General features: G+C 41.3%; 1 protein-coding gene across 12 annotated transcripts in view; it reads right to left on the reverse strand.

The window, feature by feature from the left end:
* The window catches only part of TDRD10 (tudor domain containing 10), a 100,357-nt gene that overhangs the window by 31,930 nt on the left and 45,554 nt on the right, over positions 1-22,873 (reverse strand). For all 12 annotated transcript variants that reach the window (XR_012332812.1, XM_073806977.1, XM_019919456.3 and 9 more), the window contains 2 exons: positions 12,816-12,886; positions 12,008-12,161 (listed from right to left, as the gene is read on the reverse strand). Coding sequence is in view for 11 of the 12 variants with exons in the window: in XM_073806977.1 (XP_073663078.1) it covers positions 12,008-12,161; positions 12,816-12,886 (225 nt within the window). In the remaining variant the exon portion in view is untranslated. The remainder of the gene's footprint in view (positions 1-12,007; positions 12,162-12,815; positions 12,887-22,873) is intronic.

Consider the following 22,873-nt stretch of genomic DNA (forward strand, 5'->3'; position numbering starts at 1 on the left):
TTGGGTTTAAAGTATAACGATAAGAGGCATGCAAACATAATCAAAGGACATGGTTATATTACTATCAGATAAAATAAACATCAAAGAAAAATCACTAAGAGAAAAATTACAGAAAGGGATATTATGTAATTATAGAAGCATCATTCCACCAAGAACACATAGTAATCCTAAATGTATATGCACCAAACAACAGAGCTGCAAAATGTAAAATGCAAAAACTAATAGAATTGAAAGGAGAACTACACAAATCCACAATTATAATTGGAGACTTCAACACCCCTTTTAATAACTGACAGAACAACTAGTCAGAAAATCAGCAAGGATATAGAACTGAACAATACCATCGACCAACAGGATCCAGTCAACATGTACAGGACACCCCACCCAATAACAGCAGAATACACATCTTTACAAGTGCCCATACAACATATACCAAGACAGACTATATCCTGGGCCATGAAATAAGTCTCAGTAAGTGTAAAAGGATTCAAATCATATGAAGTATGCTCACTAACCACAAAAGAATTAAATTAGAAATCAATAACTGAAAATATGTGGAAATATCCAAATATTTGGAAACCAAATAACACACTTCAAGAAAACTCCACACAATGAAGAAATCAAAAGGAAAATTAGAAAATATTTTGAACTCAATAAAGACATAACAAAAATGAAACTGAAAAATATCAAAATCTGTGGAATGCAAGTACACTTAAAGAGAAATTTATAGCACTAAAAGCCTATATTAGGAAATAAAATAGTTACAAATGAATGATTTCAGCTTTGATGCTAAGGGGGGAATAAAAAGAAGAAAAGCTAAAAGCCAAAGAAAACAGAACAAAGAAAGCAACTAAGAGCAGAAATCAATGAAATTGAAAAAAAAATAGAGAAAAATCAATAAAACAAAGAGCTGGTTCTTTGAAAGGATCAACAAAATTGATAAACATCCAGCAAGAATGAAAAGAAAAAGGGAAGACAGGAATTGCCAGTATCAGGAGCAAAATGGGCTATCACTACAGACCTCGCAGATATCAAAAAGATAGCAAGGGAATACCAAGAACAACTCTACACATAAATACAAACATAAATTTCAAACAAGAAGTTTGACAACTCAGACAAAATGTACCACTTCCTCAAAAACTATAAACTATCAAAACTCACCCAATCTGAAATAGATGATTTGAAGAGCCCCATTACTGTTAAAGAAATTGAACTCTTCCGTTAAAAAAATCTCGGGAATTCCTTGGTGGTCAGGTCAGTGGTTAGGACTCGGCGCTGTCACGGTTGGGGGCCCAGGTTCAATCCCTGGTTGGGGACCTGAGACCTGAGATCCCACAAGCCATGCAGCACAGGAAAGAAAGAAAAGAAAGAAAAGAAAGGAAAGGAAAGGAAAGGAAAGAAGGAAGGAAGGAAGGAAAGAGAGAAAGAGAGGGAGAGAGAGAGAGAGAGAGAGGAAGAGAGCAAGAAAGAAAAGAAAGGAAAGAAAGCAAGCAAGCAAGAAAGAAAATCTCCAGGCCCAGATGGTTTCACTGGAGAATTCTACCAAACATTTAAGAAAACTTAACACAGTTCTATATAGTCTTTTCCAAAAGGAGGGAACACTCCCCAATTCATTTTATAGGGATAGTATTACCATGATACTAAAACCAAAGATAGTACCACGAAAAACAAAAAACCTACAGATCAATATCTTTCATGAAAATAGATGCAAAAGTCCTTAACAAAGTATTAGCAAATAGAATTCAGCAATATATAAAAATAATTATACACCATGACCAAGTGGGGTTTATTCCAAGAATGCAAGGTTGGTTCAATATTTGAAAAATCAATCAAGGTAATCCATATGAACAGGCTAAAGAAAAAACATCACATGATCATATCATTCAATACAGAAAAAAGCATTTGACAAAATTCAATATCTGTTATAAGTTGAATTATCTCCCCCCTTCAAAAAATGTATGTTGAATGCCTAAACCCCAGTGCCTCAGAATGCGACCTTATTTGGAAACAGGGTCTTTATAGAGGTAAGGAAGGTAAAACAGTCACTAGGGTGGGTCCTAATCCAATATGAGTGTTTCCTTATAAAAAGAGGAAATTTGGACATGGAGCCAGACACAGAGGGAAGACAATATGAAGACACACATGGAGAATGTTATGTGAAGACAGAAGATTGGAGTGACACATCTATAAGCCAAAGAACACCAAAGATTGTTGGCAAACCACTGGAAGCTAGGAAGAGGCAAGGAATAATTCCCCTACAGGTTTCAGAGGGAACTTTGCCTTGCTGACGCCTTAATTTTGGACTTCTAGCCTCCAGAACTGTGAGATGATCATTTTCTGTTGTTCTAAGCAGCCCAGTTCGTGGTACTTTGTGATAGCAATCCTAAGAAATTAATACAATGATTCATGATAAAAAAAAAAAAAACCTCTCAGAAAAACAGGAATAGAGGAGAACTTCCTCAACTTAATAAAGAACATCCATCCAAAAACCTATGATAATATCATACTTTATTGTGAAAGACTGAATGCTTTTTACACTAAAAGGATAAGGCAAGGATGTCCACTCACTACTCTAATTCAACATAGTGCTGGAAACCTAGCCAGTACTGAGAAAAAGAAACAGAAGACGTATAGATCAGAAAGGAAAAAATAAAACTGGCCCTATTTACAAATGACATTATTGTCTACACAGAAAATCCTAAGAAATCTACAAAAAAGAAAAGAAAAAAAACAAATTCCTATCACTAGTAAGTTCAGCAAAGTAACAGAATACAAGATAAATATACAAAAATCAATCGTATTTCTATACACTACCAATGAACAAGGAGACACAGAAACCAAAACTACAGTGTGACTTATAATCACTCAAATAAAATGAAATACTTAAGTATAAATCTAATAAAATATATTAGGACCTAATGTATGCTGAAAACTATACAATGTTGATTAAAGAAATCAAAGAAGGTCTAAATCAATGGAAATTTATACTGTGTTCATGGACTGGAAGACCCAACATATAATAAAGATATCAATTCTCCTTAAACTGACATATAGGTCTAATGCAATTGCTAGCAAAATTCCAGTCAAAATTTTGGTAGGTATAGATAAAACTATTCTAAAATCTATATATACAAAGGCAAAAGAAATAGAACAGCTAAAACAATATTGAAATAAAGTTGGAGGAATCACTCTACCCAATTTCAATACTTTTTATAGCTACAGTAACTGAGATAGCAGGAGGCATAGACATGTAATCAGTGAAACAAAACTGAGGACCCAGAAATGAATCCACACAAATATGTCCAACTGATTTTTTTTTTTTTTTTTGCGGTACGCGGGCCTCTCAGTGTTGTGGCCTCTCCCGCTGCGGAGCACAGGCTCTGGACCCACAGGCTCAGCGGCCATGGCTCACGGGCCCAGCCGCTCCGCAGCATGTAGGATCTTCCCGGCACGGGGCACGAACCCGTGTCCCCTGAATCGGCAGGCGGATTCTCAACCACTGCGCCACCAAGGAAGCCCGCTATATAACTTTTTAAAATACAAGATAAATTCTTTGAGACCTAGGACTGGCCAAAAAGTTCTTAGACCTGACAACAAAAGCGTCATTCACAAAAGGAAAAATTGATAAACTGGACTTCACTGCTCTGAAAAAAACCCTGTTAAGAAAATGAAAAAAAAACAAGCTACAGAGTAGGAGAAAACATTTGCAAACCATGTATCCAACAAAGGACTGGTATCTAGAATGCACAAAGAACTCTCAAAACTCAATGGCAAAAAAAAAAAACAATCCAATTAGAAAATGGGCAAAAGAAAGAAAGAGATATTTCACCAAAGAGGATATACAAATAGTAAATAAGCACATGAAAAGGTGTTCAACATTAGGGAAATGCAAATTAAAACCATAATATCATTATATACCTATCAGAGTGGTTAAAATTAAAAAGTGACAATACCAAGGGACTTCTCTGGTGATCCAGTGGTTAAGATCCCACGCCTCCAATGCAGGGGGCACAGTTCAATCTCTGGTCAGGGAACTAAGATACCACATGCCGAGGGGTGTAGCCAAAAAAAGTGACAACACCAAATCCTGGAGGGCATGCAGAGAACTCCTCATACATTCCTAGCAGGAATGTAAAATGGTACAGCCACTCTGAAAACAGTTTGGCTGTTTCTTAAAAAAGTAAACATGCAATGACCATACCACTCAGCAATTTTAATTTTGGGCATTTATCCCAGAGAAACACACAAACTCCATACATGTATATTTATAGCAACTTTATTTGTAACAGTCAAAAACCAGAAACAATGTAGATATCCTTCAATGGGTAAATGGTTAAGCAAACTGCAGTACATCCATACCATGTAATACTACTCAGCATTAAAAAGGAATAAACTAGGGCTTCCCTGGTGGTGCAGTGGTTGAGAATCTGCCTGCTAATGCAGGGGACACGGGTTCGAGCCCTGGTCTGGAAGGATCCCACATGCCGCGGAGCAACTAGGCCCGTGAGCCGCAACTACTGAGCCTGTGCATCTGGAGCCTGTGCTCCGCAACAAGAGAGGCCACCATAGTGAGAGGCCCGCGCACCATGATGAAGAGTGGCCCCCGCTTGCCACAACTAGAGAAAGCCCTTGCATAGAAACGAAGACCCAACACAGCAAAAATAAATAAATTAATTAATTAACTCCTACCCCCAACATCTTAAAGAAAAAGGAATAAACTATTAGTATATGCAACAACACCTGGATGAATCTCCAAAAATTATGTTGATTGAAAAAAGCCAATCCCAAAAGGTTATATACTATATTATTTCATTCATATAACATGCTTGAAATTAAATAAATAGAGAACAGATTAATTGCTCCAGGGGCTAAGGTGGGGATGGGGATGGGAGGGAAATGGGTGTGGCTATAAAAAGGCAACAGGAAGGATACTTGTGGTGGTGATGGAAACGCTCTGTATCGTAACTGTATCAACGTTAATACCCTGGTTGTGAAATTGTTTTGTAAGATGTTACCATTGGGGGAACTGGACAAAGGGTACAGTATTGTTTTTTACAAGTAACTGCATGTGAATCTACAATTATCTCAAAAAGAAAAGTTTAATTGAAAGAAAAAAAAAGTTCTTATCGTGCTAGCAGCATAAAAGCAGGCAGAGGGCCACTGGCCAAAGTTTGCTGACCCCTTTCCTGGTTAGTTATATTATGGCAAATATCTCCTCCCAGTTTTTGGCTTGAATTTATCTTCCTTTATATTATCTTTCAAAGAAGATAAATTCATAATTTTAATTCAGCCACCTATCTTTTTTTTTTTCCCAGTTAACTCTTTATGCCTTAACAAGTCTTATTCTACTCTGAGGTCCTAAAGATATTCTTGTACATTTTTTCCTAAAAGTTTTAAAGTTTTGTCTTTCACATTAAGTCTCTAGTCCATCTAGAGTTTATTTTTTATTTTTTTAAAAATTTTATTTATTTATTTTATTTTTGGCTGTGTTGGGTCTTTGTTGCTGCGCACGGACTTTTCTCTAGTTGCAGTGAGCGGGGGCTACTCTTCGTTGCATTGCGCAGGTTTCTCATTGCGGTGGCTTCTCTTATTGCAGAGCACCAGCTCTAAGCGCATGGGCTTCAGTAGTTATGGCTTGCGGGCTCTAGAGAGCAGGCTCAGTAGTTGTGGCACATGGGCTTATTTGCTCTGCGGCATGTGGGATCTTCCCGGACCAGGGCCCAAACCCGTGTTCCCTGCATTGGCAGGCAGATTCTTAACCACTGCGCCACCATGGAAGCCCTAGAGTTTATTTCTGTGCATGAGGTAAGGCAGGGATATAATTTCGTATTTTTCTACATGAATAAGCAATTGTCCAGATTCAATAACTAAAGTGTCCATCCTTTCACCAGAGATGTACAACTCTACCAGAATAGTCAGTAGTTTCTGCATTTGCATAAGCCTCCTTTAGGGGCTCTCTATTGTATTTTATTGGTCAAACTGTCCAACCCTAGGCCAATAGTACAACGTCTTCTTGTAGGGCAAGGCCTCCCATCTTTATTTTCAGGAAGAAATGTCTTAAATATTCATAGACTTTTGGTCCATATAAATTTTAGAATCAGCCTGTGGGAATTTTTATTGAAATTATACAGAATCAAAAGATTAATTTTGGGAGAATGACTCTTAAATAACTCTTATTATCTTCCTATCCATGAACATGAAACTTTTCCTATTTTAGAATTCCTTAAAGACTTTCAATAAAGCTAAATTATTTCCCCCAGATAGGGCATGAGCACCTTTCACTGGATTTATTCCTAGGTACCTTAATTTTTAAAACTGCTGTTTGGTTTTTTTGTTTGTTTGTTTGTTTTGGGTTTTTATTTTTGCCATACGCGGGCCTCTCACTGCCGCGGCCTCTCCCGTTGCGGAGCACAAGCTCTGGACGTGCAGGCTCCACGGCCTGCGGGATCCTCCCGGACTGGAGCACGAACCAGCGTCCCCTGCATCAGCAGGCGGACTCCCAACCACTGCGCCAACCAGGGAAGCCCTAAAACTGCTCTTATAAATGGTATATTTTTAAAGTTATTTTGTTGTTTATTCATGGAAATATAAATTAAATTGATTTTTATATACCTGATATATATCCAGCTACCTTGTTAAAATGTTATTTCTAATAATTTACATATTATTTAAGTTTTTCTATGTAAAGAAACGTCATCTGTAAATAATGAGCTTCATTTACCCTGTTCCAATATTTATGATTTTCCTTTCCTCACTAGATAAAACTAGACTTCCAGTATATCCTTGTCTTGTTCTTATTTTTAAAGAGAATGCTTATAATGTTTTTCTATTAAAATATTATTTTCTGTAGAGTTTTGGGAGATTGCCTTTATCAGGTTAAGAATAACCTTCTATTTCTAGCTGCTAAGAAACTTTATTTTTTAAATCATAAATTAGTAGTGAATTTTATCAAATGCTTTTGCTGTGCCTATTTAAGACGATCATATGGTGTTCACTCTTTAATCTGTTAATGTAGTGAAAGATTTATCGTTTTTCATTCTTGTTTTCTTTCTTTCTTTTTTTTTTTTGGCTGCACCATATGGCTTGTGGGATCTCTGTTCCCTGACCAGGAACTGAACCCAGGCTTTGGCAGTGAAAGCCCAGAATCCTAACCACTAGGCCACCAGGGAACTCCTGATTTATCATTTATCTAATATTAAGCTACTTCTGCATTTCTAGAAAAAAAATGCAACTGCCATGATGTATAATACTATCTTCATTAGCCAATATTGACTTCATTTTGCCAATATTTTGTTTAGAAACATTGCATGTGTATTCATGTGAGTGAAACCAGCCTGCAATTTTTCTCTCTTATGCTCTCCTGTCTGATTTGATATCAGGGTTATATTGGCCTCATAGAATGAACTAGCAAGTATCTCATTTATTCTTTAGAAGAATTTATATAATATTAGAATTTTCTGTTCCTTGAAAATTCAGTAAAATTTGCCTATAAAACCATCTGGGCTTGGTGTTTTCTTTATAAGAAGATTCTAAACTTTGATTCAACTGCTTTACAGATATAGGACTAGCAGTTTTTTTATTAGTTTTGAAAATGATATACTTTAAGAAATGTGTCCATTTCTTCTAAGTTTTCAAGTTTATTACCGTATTAGCTTATATTTTATTATCTGCTACATCTATAGTTATGATCTTTTTATTACTAATGTTTACCTATGCCCTTTTCTCCTTTTTTCTTGATTAATCATTCCAAAGGTTTTTCTGTTTCATTAATCTCTTTAAAGAATGAAATTTTGACTTTACTGATCCCTTCTATTGTAGCTTTGTTTTTTTATGCTTCTTGTTTTCCCCCCTGAGATGTAACTGACATATAATTGTGGCTTTGTTTACTAAATTTTAAAAAACTTTGTTTTAAAACTTTTGTCTGGGCTTCCCTGGTGGTGCAGTGGTTGAGAGTCCACCTGCCGATGCAGGGGACACGGGTTCGTGCCCCGGTCCGGGAAGATCCCACATGCCGCGGAGCGGCTGGGCCCGTGAACCATGGCCGCTGAGCCTGCATGTCCGGAGCCTGTGCTCCGCAACGGGAGAGGCCACAACAGTGAGAGGCCCGCGTACCGCCAAAAAAAAAAAAAAAAAATTTTGTCTGTTCCTTATTTGGGTTTATTTTTACTTTTTATATACTTCTTCAATCAACTCTAAGCTCATTTATTTTCATCCTGTCTTCTTTGCTCATTTAAGCATTCAATATTATACAGTTCCCTATAAGTATTGCTTTCGCTGTACCCCACAACTTTTTTTTATATATAAATTTATTTATTTTATTTTTAGCTGCGTTGGGTCTTTGTTGCTGAGCGCCAGCTTTCTCTAGTTGCGGCAAGTGGGGGCTACCCTCATTGCAGTGCACGGGCTTCTCATTGCGGGGGCTTCTCCTGTTGCAGAGCATGGGCTCTACGCACGCAGGCTTCAGTAGTTGCGGCATGTGGGCTCAGTAGTTGTGGCTCGCGGGCTCTAGACTGCAGGCTCAGTAGTTGTGGTGCACGGGCTTAGTTGCTCCGAGACATGTGGGATCTTCCTGGACCAGGGCTCAAACCCATGTGCCCTGCACTGACAGGCGGATTCTTAACTACTGTGCCACCAGTAGTTAAGTAGGGAAGCCCTATCCCACAACTTTTGATGAGAAAAACTTTCCTTATCGTTCAGTTCTAAGTACTTTTTTTTTTTTTGGGCTGTGCAATGCAGCATGCAGGATCTTAGTTCCCCGACCAGGGACTAAACCCGTGTCCCCTGCAATGCAAGTGTGGAGTCTTAACCACTGGACGGCCAGGGAAGTCTCCTAAGTACTTTTAAATTTCTCTTATGATTTCTTCTTTGACCCATGTGTTGTTTACTTAGGAATATGTTTTTAGATTTCCAGATGTATGGAGATTAGTGTTCATCTTTTGGTTACTTATTTCTAATGCAAAAGCACTGGGAATGTTCCTGAGAAATGATAGCCATCCCAAAAGGAAGAAGGCGAGCCTCTTAACACCCTTTTCTAGTACCTGGTTCCGGCATGACAGTACTCGCCCGTCCCAAATAACCCTAAAACTGGACGAACTATATGAATTAACCGTTTCTGGTACAGGCTAATGATAGTGGGTAGCAGAGAGCAGTTTGCCTGAGAAAAGGAAAGCACAGCCGGTGAGCCCACATTTACTCTGGACATTTTCCCAAACCACGGCAAAGGCAAGCAGAGCTTGGGCAGTCAGTGGCAGTCTTCCTGGGCAGAAGAAACCCAGATAAGAGTTTTGGTGCCAGGAACTTGTGAGACAGGGTACCAGAGAGAAAGGAGTCAGAGAAAAGCCCCAGAGATCTAGAGGCTGACCCCAGGTCCTTGGCCGAATCCTAGGCTGCCCGTGTGCAGGGCAAGTTCTGGGAGGCCTTCGAGAGAAGAGCTGCTGTAGAAGGTAGAGGACGGGGAGCTAAGAGAGGAATACAGGAATCAAAGATCTCACAGTGCTGGGGAGACAACAGAGTTCCGACCCGGCCAGAGTGCAGAGACCTTGGTAAGCACCCTGAGACCCTCACCCTTAGGAAAAGGATTTTGCCCAAAAACTACGGCTCAAACTGAAGTATACTAATTCGAACAAAGAAAACCAACTTTAATAAGATCAGAAGGCCAGCTAGTGTTCCATTTTTGCTAGGAAAAAATAATCAACACTATTTAGAGAACATAATATAAAGTCTCTACAATACAACATCCATAATAGCCAACATACAATCAAAAATTACCATATTTGTAAGAAGTCTTGACCCTTAAGCAAGGAGGTAAATGTCACTAGAAGCAGAGCCACTAATGACCCAGCTGTTGGAATTGGCAGAAAATGATTTTATAACTACAGTAAGTATGTTAAAGAACATGGAAGAAAAGGTAAACAAAATGGATGAAAAGATGGAAGAGTTCAGCTGAGAAATGGGGAAAAAAGAACCAAACGGCAGTTGAAAACTACACTATCTAAAATGAAAAATGCATTAGCTGGGCTTAACAGCAGATTGGACATAACAGCAGAAACGATTAGAGATTTCCAATACAGGTCAGTTGGAAAGAGTGGGGAAGCTGTGGCCGTACCTATACTGAGAGCAGTTGGCAAGGTGGTGTGAATATCTTCAGCAGCTCACAGGGCAGCTTCAGAAGAGATTGAGGGCTGGGTTCAACTGAGAGAGGGGTTTTGCAAGATATGACCTAGTAAGCTAAGGGAATTCAGGTCGTTTTAACTAAGGTAGTTATAACTACGGAATCTAAGCTAAGAAGGGATGTGATGGAGCAAAGAGTGTTGAATAGTGAAGAAATGGTGAGGCAGTGGATTTTGGGTCCCAGTGTGTCTAATCATTAGACTGGGGGCTTTAGAGCCTTGCTACTCAAAATGTGGTCCCAGGACCACCTGGCACTTGTGAAAAGTCTCAGGCCCTGCCCCAGATGCACTCAATCAGTATCTCTGCAGGTGAGGCTCAGCAAGCTGTTTCCCAAGCTCAGCAGTGATTCTGACGCTGTTCAAGTTTGAGAACTGCTCCTCCAAAGTAAGAGAGCTGCAAAGAAGGGGACAGGGGCAGAGCGGGATGCTCGAAATGGATATTTTGGAGATGTTCGGTTATGAGCAATGACAAGGTCTGAGATATAACTCAGGGAATGGGAAACTGTGACTGAGTGGAAGAAAAGATCATTAAAGATAAATGCTCTAGAAATAAGGGGCCAGACTCTTAGATCATTCACAGGGACACAATGTGAGTGTCAGTAAGAGAGAAAGACAGTGAGTCAGAAGCTGAAGTTATCAGGGGAGCATGACAGCGAGAATGGCAGATGACTGCAACCAAGAAGGTCAGTACGTAGCATAATCTGACAGCCTGCCCTTCCAAGAGCTAGAGTTTCAGGAGAATGGAAAGAGAATAGTTTGGACTAGCAAGGGGAGCCACCTCTGACAATCTTACTGTGGTGATTCCTATCCACCTCTCAACTCCCATCTCCAACTTCTGCAGCAGTGGCTGACCTTGTTAACTGCCTGCCAACAGGCATTCTCCCTTCCCTTGCTGACAGATCCCCAAGTTTAGCAACAATGTACCTATTTTCAAATAAGCTGTATTTTCCAGCCTCCTCTGCACTGAAGGTCACCAGTTGTAGTTCTCTCCAACACAACAGGAGTAGAATTGTGGTCAGGCTTCTGAGAATGCAGCTTTTATGAGGATACAGCCTCTCCACCCTCTGCCTCTCCCCTTCTTCCTGCCTGGAACTCTGATAACACCATGGAGTGCCCATACCAACCTTGGACTCCTTACCTCCTGAATTCTTCTACAGGAAAGAAAAACAAATAGCTAACTTGTTTAAGTCACTGTCGGCTGTATATATGAGGAAATCAGAACAACTCAATCGCTAACCGTTCAGGCTCTGAAGTGGGATGCTTTGCTCCTGGTTCACCTTTACCTACCGAGAACGGGCCCACCTCACCGGAGGGAAGCTCCCAGGGCTTAGTTACGGGGCTTCTCGTCTCTGTCCACAAAGGCAGCCCCCACCAGGTGCTAACCCACCATTAACTCTCCCCTTGCAATACCTCACATTTGTCTTCCTGCCAGGAAGGACCAGATTTTATTCACTTTTGTCTTTCTTACCCTCACACCAGCACCCAGAACAAGGCTGTGCAAACAACAGATACTCGATTAATGTCTGCTACGTTAAACAAGTAAAAGCCTCAATTTCCATAACCCACGTTGAAAAAGCCCTGACTGAATTGCCTAATAACCCTTTTTTTGTCCTTGCTAAGAATACAGCCTTCCTTTCATTTCAAAATTCCAAGTTTTCCATACTAACCTTGCTTCCAACCGTTAAAGGTCATAAAAGTTCCCGAATTTCATCCCAGCCCCTGCTCCGTCCACAGTACGACTGGGATGGAAGGAGGAGGAAAGTCCAGAAAGCAAAGTCGGCCAAGCTCTGAAGAGTGAGCACAGAGCAAACCAGAGCACAGAGAGGCCAGACACCTACCAGCAGTTCCTGGGTCCACTCAGTCACATCAAGGGTCCTCTTGGGAGACCTGTTGGAATTCACGTACAGTTTTCGTTTGCGGAAGAGCTTGCCATTCAGCTCCTGGATCGCAAGCGCCACTTTCTGCATGGAGCCCACATCTACAAATGCGAAGCTGCAAAGGAAAGAGAGGGCAGCTCTGAGCCCGGCTCAGAGCAGAGCCACAGGAGGGCACCAAGCCCAAGCCTAGGAAAAGTCTCCTCTCCCCTCTGTGGAGACAGGAGAGGAGCTGGGCTGACACTAACACACCAGGAGGCCACAGTGACATCCACATTTGGGCTGGGATGGGCAGTGGGACAGCCTGTCCTGGGTGTCCTGGGGATCAGGAGACACATGCTGACCCTATCACCGTATAACATAGGGCACGGCTCTGGGCTTCCTTCACGCCGCTCCCCACAAAATTTCAAAGCCCTTTTACTGCCTGGAAAATAAGAAAGGGAAAATATGAGTAGGTCCAGATTTCAGGGGCAACCAAGGCTGAGGGAGGTACAGTAACTTGCCTCGAGTCAGAAACCAGAGCAAGGACATGACCAAAAGCAAACCCAGGTCTCTGGACTTCCAAACCAAGGCTGTATGGATAAGGCAGCCTTAGCTGCCAAGTCAGAGGGTTGGACGTGGAAAGGGGGTTTCCCAAATGTCACTCTGCCAAGTCGCAGTGGGTGTGGCTTTGGGAGTTGTTGAGCTAGTCTGTAACATCAGTGCATCAGCAAAATGGACAAAGAGGAAAGGAGTTGCTTCCCAAAGAAAACAAAGGAAGAACAGTCATTACCATTTGCAGCCATTCTGGATTTTGTGGACATGGAGAGGGTTGAAGTCCTTTAGAAGGCACCGAATTTCCTCCTACAATGGCAGGGTTTAAAAGAGAAAGAGACCCAGAGACAATACTTACAATCAGTTCTCAATGTTTCAGATCCCCAATCAGCTAATCTGTAATCAATTGAACACAGACTTAATGAGAACCTATGACGTGCTGAGCGTGTGCCAGGCTTTGTGCTCAGTGATGCAAATACAGAGACAAGAAAGATATGAGCCCTGCCTTCAATTGAAGCTCAACAGACGTGTGGGGTACAGACGAGACCATCAAGTAAGCAGACCATTTCACCAGAGGGTGCAAAATGCCACAATGAGGAAGTACACATGCCTCCGGGAGCACACAGTATGGGCATCTAACCCAAATTTGGAGACGGTGGGCTCCCAGGAGGAAGTGACTTTTAATTTATTAGGAATGTAGGCTATCTCCCTTTCATCGCTACCTAGGTAGGGAGGCTTGCTTTAACCAAACCAACCATGCAAGGCCAACTGCCCCTGCTGACTCAGTCCTGTATTCGTGGCAATTTCCCTTCATTTCTTCCCTCACACGTCCTACAGACATTCAGCAAACATGGGTTACACACAGCGTTATGCTGAGTGTTACAGGAGATACTGATTTGAATTTGACAAAAGCCTTGCACTCAAGGAGCTTATAGTTTGTAAATGTATGATCTCTAACAGATGGGGCGGAGTGAAGTCTGAGGGTAAAAGTAAAGCCCGGAGTGGGCAGTGCACTGAGGGAGGACACACCATCGCTGGTCAGCCTCTGAGGGAGCTCTCATATCCACCACGCCCTTCTCTGCAAGGCTCCCCTCCCGACTTTGCTCACTGCAGCCTGGCCTCCACTGGCCGGGTATATGGCCACCTCCCATCCCCGGACATTTCTCCATCCCACTCTCAACTCTCCCTCCTGCCTGCCCTCAGGCTGCCTCCCTTCCCCGTGGACCCTGGTCCCACTCCTTCCCCTGGCTGCCCTCCCTTTTCTGAGATAGCATCTACCCAACCCTGATGCCCTTTTAAGCAACACCCTATTTTTTCACTTTTCTGCCAAAGGTGTAGAAAGAGCCGTGTCCGCTTAATGCCTCCGTTTCCTCCCCGCCCACTCCCTCCCGGCTGCCTGCAGTTTCGCCATGTTCCTGCTCTACTGAAAATGCTTTCTTGCAGGTCACGGATGCGCTCCTGCTGCCCACCGCAAAGGCCTCCCTGTCAACACCTACCTGCGCTTCTCCACTTCCTCCTTCCTCAGCTCCCCCACCAGCACGTTACCACTATACATCCCACACCTGTGATGAAAACCAATGTTTCCCTAGAAAATTCTACTCTGGAAAAATATATGTATACCATCTTCTGTTAAAAGCAGCTTTTACCAATCTAAAGTCACTTTGTTGGCTTCGGAAAAGAGAAATGCATAATGTATAGCTCATTTCTCTCAGTCTTCGTATTTATATTACATTTAAATTCAAATTTTCTAGTTTGCTTTTACTTTTAAATATTTAATGTTTATTACAGATGAATCTAGAAGATGCTGAGCAACAAGCAATTTGTGAGAACAAGCGATATGTGCTTAGCATTTTCAGTTTATAAAGCACTTTCACATACCTTATTCCATTTGATCTTTAAAACCACCCTGTGAAGTGTCCATTATTACTGTCCTCATTCTCAGAAGCATAAAATAAGGATCAGAAAGGTTAAGTGACTGCCCTAAAATTACACAGCCAATTTAGAGTCTGGATCTGAACCCAAGGCTTCTAACTTTAAATCCTACATTCATTTCATGATATCATGCAAAACCATACCTTTCTTCTTGTCAAATTTTACCGTAATTAAAATAAAAGAGGGAATTCCCTGGCAGTCCAGTGGTTAGGACTTCGCGCTTTCAACTGCCGAGGGCACAGGTTCAATCCCTGGTTGGGAAACTAAGATCCCACAAGCCGTGGGGCACAGCCAAAAATACATAGATATATAAATAATAAAATAAAGGAGAAAACTCCCATATTTTTGTACCTTCAATAGCAGATGTCAGGAAACCACAGCCTTGGGCCAAATCCAACCTACCACCCTTTTTGTAAGTAAAGTTTTACTGGAATGCAGCCATGCACATTCATTTACTTATTGTCTATGGCTGCTTTCATGCTATTATTTACATTTTTGGCTAGAACACTTTATAGATGGTGTGATACTCTTCAATAAAATTATATCACTTTAGGAGGCTTGTATCTGGTTGTCTTACTTTTAGTGATGCTAAATTAATCAACAAATTCAGATAGTAACAGCCTGATTAAAAGTGCCCATCAATATTTTACCTAATTGGGCTTCCCTGGTGGTACAGTGGTTGAGAGTCCACTTGCCAATGCAGGGGACACGGGTTCGATCCCCGGTCTGGGAAGAGCCCACATGCCACGGAGCAGCTAAACCCATGTGCCACAATTGCTGAGGCTGCGCTCTGGAGCCCTCAAGCCACGACTACTGAAGCCCGTGCGCCTGGAGCCCTGCTCCGCAACAGAAGAAGCCACCGCAATGAGAAGCCCACTCACTGTAACGAAGAGTGGCCCCCGCTCGCCACAACTACAGAAAGCCCACGCACAGCAACAAAGACCCAACACAGCCAAAAATAAATAAATAAATGTATTAAAAAAAATATTTTACCGAATGCATTTACCATGCTCTGATAACTACTGTCTGAAACAGGTATTTTATTATGGTTTGCAGAATGATGATTTTCTATTGTTTCTTCGGCATTTATGAGCTAAAGGTGCTCTGTAAAGAACTTTTTCTCATCCACTAGGGTGAGAAAATGGCAAAGCAAAATAAACACTTATTCTTTCCCTTTAATTGTCAAGTTTTATATTAATGAACTATTGTCTTGCTACCTTCAACGTGTCCAGCGAGCTTTGCTTTCTTTAGGTATTACTTCTTTAGGTATTACTACAAATTATTGCTTTTTATCACAGGAGTTTTAATCAGAGGTAGTCATTAGTATTTTTGAAACACAAATTGTCCCATCTTTGGCCTGTAGGACCTCCTTTTCCCTTGTTCTTATGCTTTTTTATTTTTATTTGGAAACTTTCAAACACATAGAATATAGTATAACAAATCCCTATATACCTATCACTTGGACTTACTAATTCTCAACTCAAAAAAAAAAAAAAAAAGGAGCGAGCAAGGGCACTTGTTCCTTATTTTCACTCCTTTGTGTTACAGCACGAACCCCCAATAAAGCCTTGCCTGAAAAAAAAAAATTCTTAAGTCATGGACATTTACATGATTTCATCTACACCTCTCCCTACCACTAGGCTATTCTGAAACAAATCTCGAACACCTCATCACTACATCTGCAAACATTCCAGCACATAGCTCCAAGAAACAAGTTATTTCACCTCTAATCACAACCTCTCCCATCCTTTCAACCAAACCCTTTGAGAGCTTTCTAGCTTTCTGGCATAACAGCTCCAGACCTGGAATCAGGCATTTCCCTAAGAAGGCCTAGTTCCTTTCAGTGGGGAATGGTATTTAAAGTGAGAAATCTAGCAGGTAGGAGCTTAATGCCACTGGGTTGTTAGAGTACCAAGGTCTTTCAATGAACAGAGTTAGAAGATATGTATCTTTGAAAGGGAAAATAATCATTGTAATCATGGATTCTAACTCATATATAAGAGCTACAGATAGTTTTTATTTAATTTCTTTTATTTTTATATCTTTTCTCTTATGCTGAAAATCTTTATTCCTAACAACATTAAATACTTATTGTATCTTATTTTAAATATGTAACAGGTTCAAATAACAATACCAGGATTACTACAGACAACAAAATTATTGAGTAAAGTTTAAGATTTCTTTGCAGTTCTTTTTATGCTTGTAGTATATCCTACTGAGGATCTACAGTCAAAATACCATATTCTGAGGTCACTTGGAATAATTCTTTTCTCTGGCACATTTACATATTTTAAAGTCAAAACAATAATACAAGGTTTTGCGTCGTGGGTAGGGACAGAGAAGAGGGTGTCCCAGGAGAAGATGTCTGCATGGGGAGAAAAGTCTGAGCCCTTCCTGATTGATTGTTTCCCTTTGGGCCTCCAGGGAGAATCCTGAGATTGAAATCAGCCTCGGTTTAGAAATCCCTTTAGTAGAGAACAGAGCAGGGCTTTGCAGCCCTGGGAATTTTTTTGCATTGACTTTTTATTTGCAGAAAACTTAAAGTCTTATTTTTATTAATGCCTTTAAAAAGAGGTGAGGTTTTAATACTGATTTAATATTCAATGAATAAAACTATCTTGAGTGCAAAAAATAAAAATTAAAAAAGAAATACAAGGTAAGTTCAGAAATTGTGCCACCCTCTCCCTTCTACCCTTTTTTCCTTCCCTCCCCAGAGGTCACCAGTCTTTATTCCCTTTTTATCCTTCCATTGTTAATTTTGGCAAATTTAAAGAGATATTCCATTCTCTCCCTCCCTTCTGATGCAAAAGATTGTTTGATTCTAGGTGTATTCTTATACCTGCTGATAGACTGAATGTGAAGTGTGAAAAACATATGAGGTATGAAACGAGAATATTTCCCAGGTTTTGGGCCATGTACTGAGATGGGGAAGACTGTGGGAGGAGCAGGCTGGACACATTAAGTGTGAAATGCCTATTAGTTGCCCAAGTAGAGATAAGGACTTAGGCAATTGAATATACAAGTTCAGAGTTCATGGGCAAGGTACAAGCTGGGAATACAGATAACTGGTCATGATTTTCTACTACCACAATCATATCGCCTGCACTGATGACACTTATTTCTGCCTGTCCAATTCTTATTCTTTTTCCTTGCCTATTGCACTGACCAAGGCCACCTGTACAATGCTGACAGTAATAGCAATATCTGGTGTCCATATCTTTTTCCCGATCTCAAAGGGAAAGCTATCAAAGTTGTGTCCCTAAGTATTATATTTGCCGTACATTGTTAAGTCCTTAATCCATCTAGAATCCATTCCATGTATGTTATAAGGTTAAGGCCCAACTTCATTTTTCCTGTATGGATAATGAAATGTTTCAGAACCAGTTTACTGAATAGTCCCTTCTTTCCCAACTGATCTACAATACCACCTGGTTACACACACCAACTGCTCATATATGTGTAGGTCTATTTCTGGACTTTCTACTCTGTTCCATATGTTGACTATTAGCAATGCACCCACATCAAGATCATCATTATTACAGTGGAAAATTTGCTCTCCTCTCTGTCCCCCTTATTCTTCTTCAGAAGGGTGCAGTTATTCATGGGACTCTTCTGATCCATGTAAATTTTAGAATCACCTTGTCAAGTTCTTTGGAAAACCTTTGGGTATTTTGATCACAATGGCATTGAACCTATATATCAATTTAAGGATCATAAAACTGATTCTTCTTACCCATCTCTTTATTTAGGTCTTCTTTAATGACCTTCAGTAAAGTCTTATAATTTTCTGTGTATATGTCTTACACAACTTTTATTATATTCTAGCTCTTTGTATTTTTTGTTCCTCTTGTATAGAAATACAATTGACTTTTGTATATTTAGCTTATATTCAACCAATTTAACTCTCAATAATTCTAACACGTCCAAGAATCTTTTAAGCTTCAACTTAGGCAATCATCTGCAAATAATGACAGCTTTGTTTTTTCCTTTCCAATTCTTACACCTCTTATTTTTTTTTATTTTCTCACTTGCTCTAGCTAAGAAATCGCATAAAATGTTAAACAGAAGTGATAGAGGCACTCATGTCTTGTTCTTGATTTTAAAATACTTCTGTTTCCCAAGTGATCATGTTTTCTGTGTATTTTTTGTAGATACTCGTCATCAGATTTTGGAGGTTTCCTTCCATTCAGTCTAAATGTTTTTCTGTGAATTGGGTTTTTAACTTTATCAAAGGTTAAATTTTAGCTTGAAGGTTCCCAGACCTTGTAAGTAATATGAATTTAAACCCCAAGTCACATGAAATCAGGCCTACTGTTACATGTTCTTGGGGAGACTGCTTAGCCCTACCAGCCCCAGATCCAGGCCAAGACAGATTAACTTCCTCAACACCACCCTGGGCCAATGAGCAAAGTTTCTGTGGTTCACACTTTCACTAAGGGTCCAGCCCTTCAACAATCCTGCTTTTGTGGGGATGTCAGTTACCATTCCCCTCCTCACATAGGCCCAGAGTGTCATCTCCTGTCCTGACATGGCTGTTATAATCCAATCTACTCTTTGGGTTTTGAGGTAGGCACAGATCCTAGGGCAATGGTCAGACTCTCCTGGTCTTCAGTTATTGCTTATTTGGGGCCCTATTAATTTTCCTTACTTTCTTAGGAGTCAGATATGTATTTAAAAGTGGTAGTTCCTATATTTTAGCTTCTATTTCCAAGTATTTTCTTGTGAGAGGGTTTTCAGGTTAACCAATCTATCATAATTATGGAAACAGAGGCATTTGAAGATTTTAAATCCATTTGGCATCATGAAGGTTACTCATATACTCAGCAAGACCAGTTTGAGAAAACTGGTGAGGGCAGAAAGCAAACCAATGGGTTCAAGAGTAAGTGTGTGATCAATTTCAAAACTTACTACAAAGCTACAGTAAGCAAGTGCAGTACTGGCATAAGGAAAGGCATACAGATCAATGGAATAGAATGAGACTCCAGAAATAAACGGCTACATTTATGGTCAATTGATTTTCAACAAGGATGCCAAAATAATTCATTGGGGAAAAATAATCTTTTTAGCAAATGATGCTAGGACAACTGGACATCTACATGCAAAAGAATGAAACTGACCCCTACCTCAAACCACCCAGAAGAACGAATTCAAAAAGGATCACAGGACTTCCCTGGTGGCACAGTGGTTAAGAATCCTCCTGCCAATGCAGGGGACACGGGTTTGAGCCCTGGTCCAGGAAGCTCCCACATGCCATGAAGCAACTAAGCCCATGCGCTACAACTACTGAGCCTGCGCTCTAGAGCCCACGAGCCACAACTACTGAGCCCATGTACCACAAATACTGAAGCCTGAGCACCTAGAGCCTGTGCTCCACAATGAAGAGCAGCCCCCGCTCGCCACAACTAGAGAAAGCCTGCACACAGCAACGAAGACCCAATGCAGCCAAAAATAAATAAAAATTTTAAAAAAGGATCATAGACCTAAATATGAGAGCTAAAACTATAAAACTCTTAAAAGAATGCGTAAGTGTACATCCTTGTGATCTTGGATTAGGCAATGGATTCTTAGATATGGCACCTAAAGCACAAGCAACCAAAGAAAAACACAAAATTGTAATGCATCAAAATTAAACTTGAGTTTCAAAGGACACTACAGAGAAACTAAAAACACAACTGATGGGAGAAAATATTTCCAAATCATATATCTGATAAGAGACCTGTATCCAGAATGTATAAAGAACTCTTTCAACTCAATAATAAAAAGACAGGGCTTCCCTGGTGGCGCAGTGGTTGAGAGTCCGCCTGCCGATGCAGGGGACACGGGTTCGTGCCCCGGTCTGGGAAGATCCCACATGCCGCGGAGCGGCTGGGCCCGTGAGCCATGGCCGCTGAGCCTGCGCATCCGGAGCCTGTGCTCCGCAACAGGAGAGGCCACAATAGTGAGAGGCCCGCGTACCGCAAAAAAAAAAAAAAAGACAAACTGGGCTTCCCTGGTGGTGCAGTGGTTGAGAGTCCGCCTGCCGATGCAGGGGACGCGGGTTCGTGCCCCGGGCCGGGAAGATCCCACATGCCGCGGAGCGGCTGAGCCCGTGAGCCATGGCCGCTGAGCCTGCGCGTCTGGAGCCTGTGCTCCACAACGGGAGAGGCCGCAACAGTGAGAGGCCCCCGTACAGAAAAAAAAAAAAAAAAGAAAGAAACAAGGACTTCCCTGGTGGCGCAGTGGTTAAGAATCCGCCTGCCAGTGCAGGGCGACACGGGTCCGATCTCTGGTCTGGGAAGATCCCACATGCCGCGGAGCAACTAAGCCCACGCACCACAACTACTGAGTCTGCGTGCCACAACTACTGAAGCCTGTGTGCCACAACTACTGAAGCCCGTGCACCTAGAACCCGTGCTCTGCAACAAGAGAAGCCACGGCAATGAGAAGCCCGCGCACCGCAACAAAGAGTAGCCCCACTCGCCGAAACTAGAGAAAGCCCGTGAGCAGCCAACGAAGACCCAATGCAGCCAAAATTAAATAAATAAAATAAATTTATTTAAAAAAAAAAAGACAATAACAGATTTGGGCAAGGAAGTGGAGAAACTGGAATCCCCATACATTGGAATCCCCATACATTGCTGGTATGAATGTGAAAATGTTACAGCTCTTTTGGAAAACAGTTTGGCACAGAGTTATCATGTGACCCAATAATTTCACTCCTAGGTATATACCAAAGACAACTGGAACATATGTTTACACATAACGTGTACACCAATGTGCAGAGCATTATTCATAAAAACCAAAAAGTGGCAACAACCCAAATGTCCAGTGATGAATGGATAAACAAATTGTGGTATATTCATATAAATATTTTAGCCATAAAAAGGAATGAAGTACTGAGACAGGCTATAGAACATGTGAACCCTGAAAACATTATACTAAGTGAAAGAACACACAAAATGCCACACGTTGTATGACTTCATTTACATGAACTAGCCAGGATAGGCAAATCCATAGAGACAGAAAGTAAATTAGTGGTTGCCAGGGGCTGGAGGAAGAGAGGAGGAGGGACTGCTAACGGGTATGAGATTTACTTGGGGGTGATGAAAATATTCTGGAATTAGTGGTGAGGGCTGCACAACCTGGTGAATATACTAAAAACCACTGAATTTTATGCTTTAAAATAATGAATTTTATGGTATGTGATTTATATCTCAATAAAAAAAGAAAGGTTAATGAAGTAAAAAATCCTGGCTACTGTTATTGCTATGAATAATAAATCATCTTTCATCTCTGATCCAAGACCTTCATCTTCACCAACAGCCATGAAACTGCTGCAGGCTAATCTGTTGGTTTGCAAGCAGGGTAAAGTCGCAGACACTTCATGGTTCTTCATGAGGCATTAATGTTTTTCTGTTCTGTTTTTTTTTTTAATTAATTAATTAATTAATTTTTGGCTGCATTGGATCTTCGTTGCTGAGCGGGCTTTCTCTAGCTGCAGCGAGTGGGGGCTTCTCATTGCGGTGTCTTCTCTTGTGGAGCACAGGCTCTAGGCGCGCGACCTTCAGTAGTTGTGGCTCACGGGCTCTAGAGCGCAGGCTCAGTAGTTGTGGTGCACGGGCTTAGTTGCTCCGCAGCATGTGGGATCTTCCCGGACCAGGGCTCGAACCCGTGTCCCCTGCATTGGCAGGCAGATTCTTAACCACTGCACCACCAGGGAAGTCCAGCATTAATGTTAAAATAAGAAACTTCTTTTTAAAAACCTACTTCTTTAGCTCATGTCTGTCCTCTCCTATGAGACTGGTCTGCGTTTGTTAAGTTGGAAGAAAGCACCGTGGGGAAGGCTGCTGCTTTCCCGTGAAGGGGGCAAGGATCAAAGGCCCCCTATACCACAGTGTGGGTCAGCATAGCCAAGCAAGCCCCAGGTGCTGGGCTGCGAAACAGGGTCTTCTGGAGAGAGGTGGCAGAGCCTCTCAGTGCCTCGCCTCCCCAAGACCACGGCAGAACTGCCTGCAGGGCTCCTGCCCTCATCTCACTGTCAAATAATGGGTTGTAGCAGCCTGCCAACAAGGGGAAGGGGAATCAGCCCCAGTACTCTCTTCTCTCAGATGCCAAGAATCCCCCAACCCACCCCTTTGACTCTTGGTTTAATTCACTGGGTCAAAATGAATTACTTTATTCTCTGGGCTCCAATACCATGTTCTTCTCTCTTTGTCAGATAAAAACATAGTAGATTCATCTCTTTTTATGGTGAGTTATTTACACGTCTTATGGATTATGTGGTTTGGTACTTGGGGGCAACTGGACATGGACTCAACTCTTGGCCGACCACTCACTAGGTCTGTGTCCTTGGGTAGGGGGGACCTCTTAGAGCCTTAGCTGCCT

Source organism: Tursiops truncatus, chromosome 1 (genome assembly GCF_011762595.2).
Source record: "Tursiops truncatus isolate mTurTru1 chromosome 1, mTurTru1.mat.Y, whole genome shotgun sequence".
Taxonomy (NCBI): Eukaryota; Metazoa; Chordata; class Mammalia; order Artiodactyla; family Delphinidae; genus Tursiops; species Tursiops truncatus.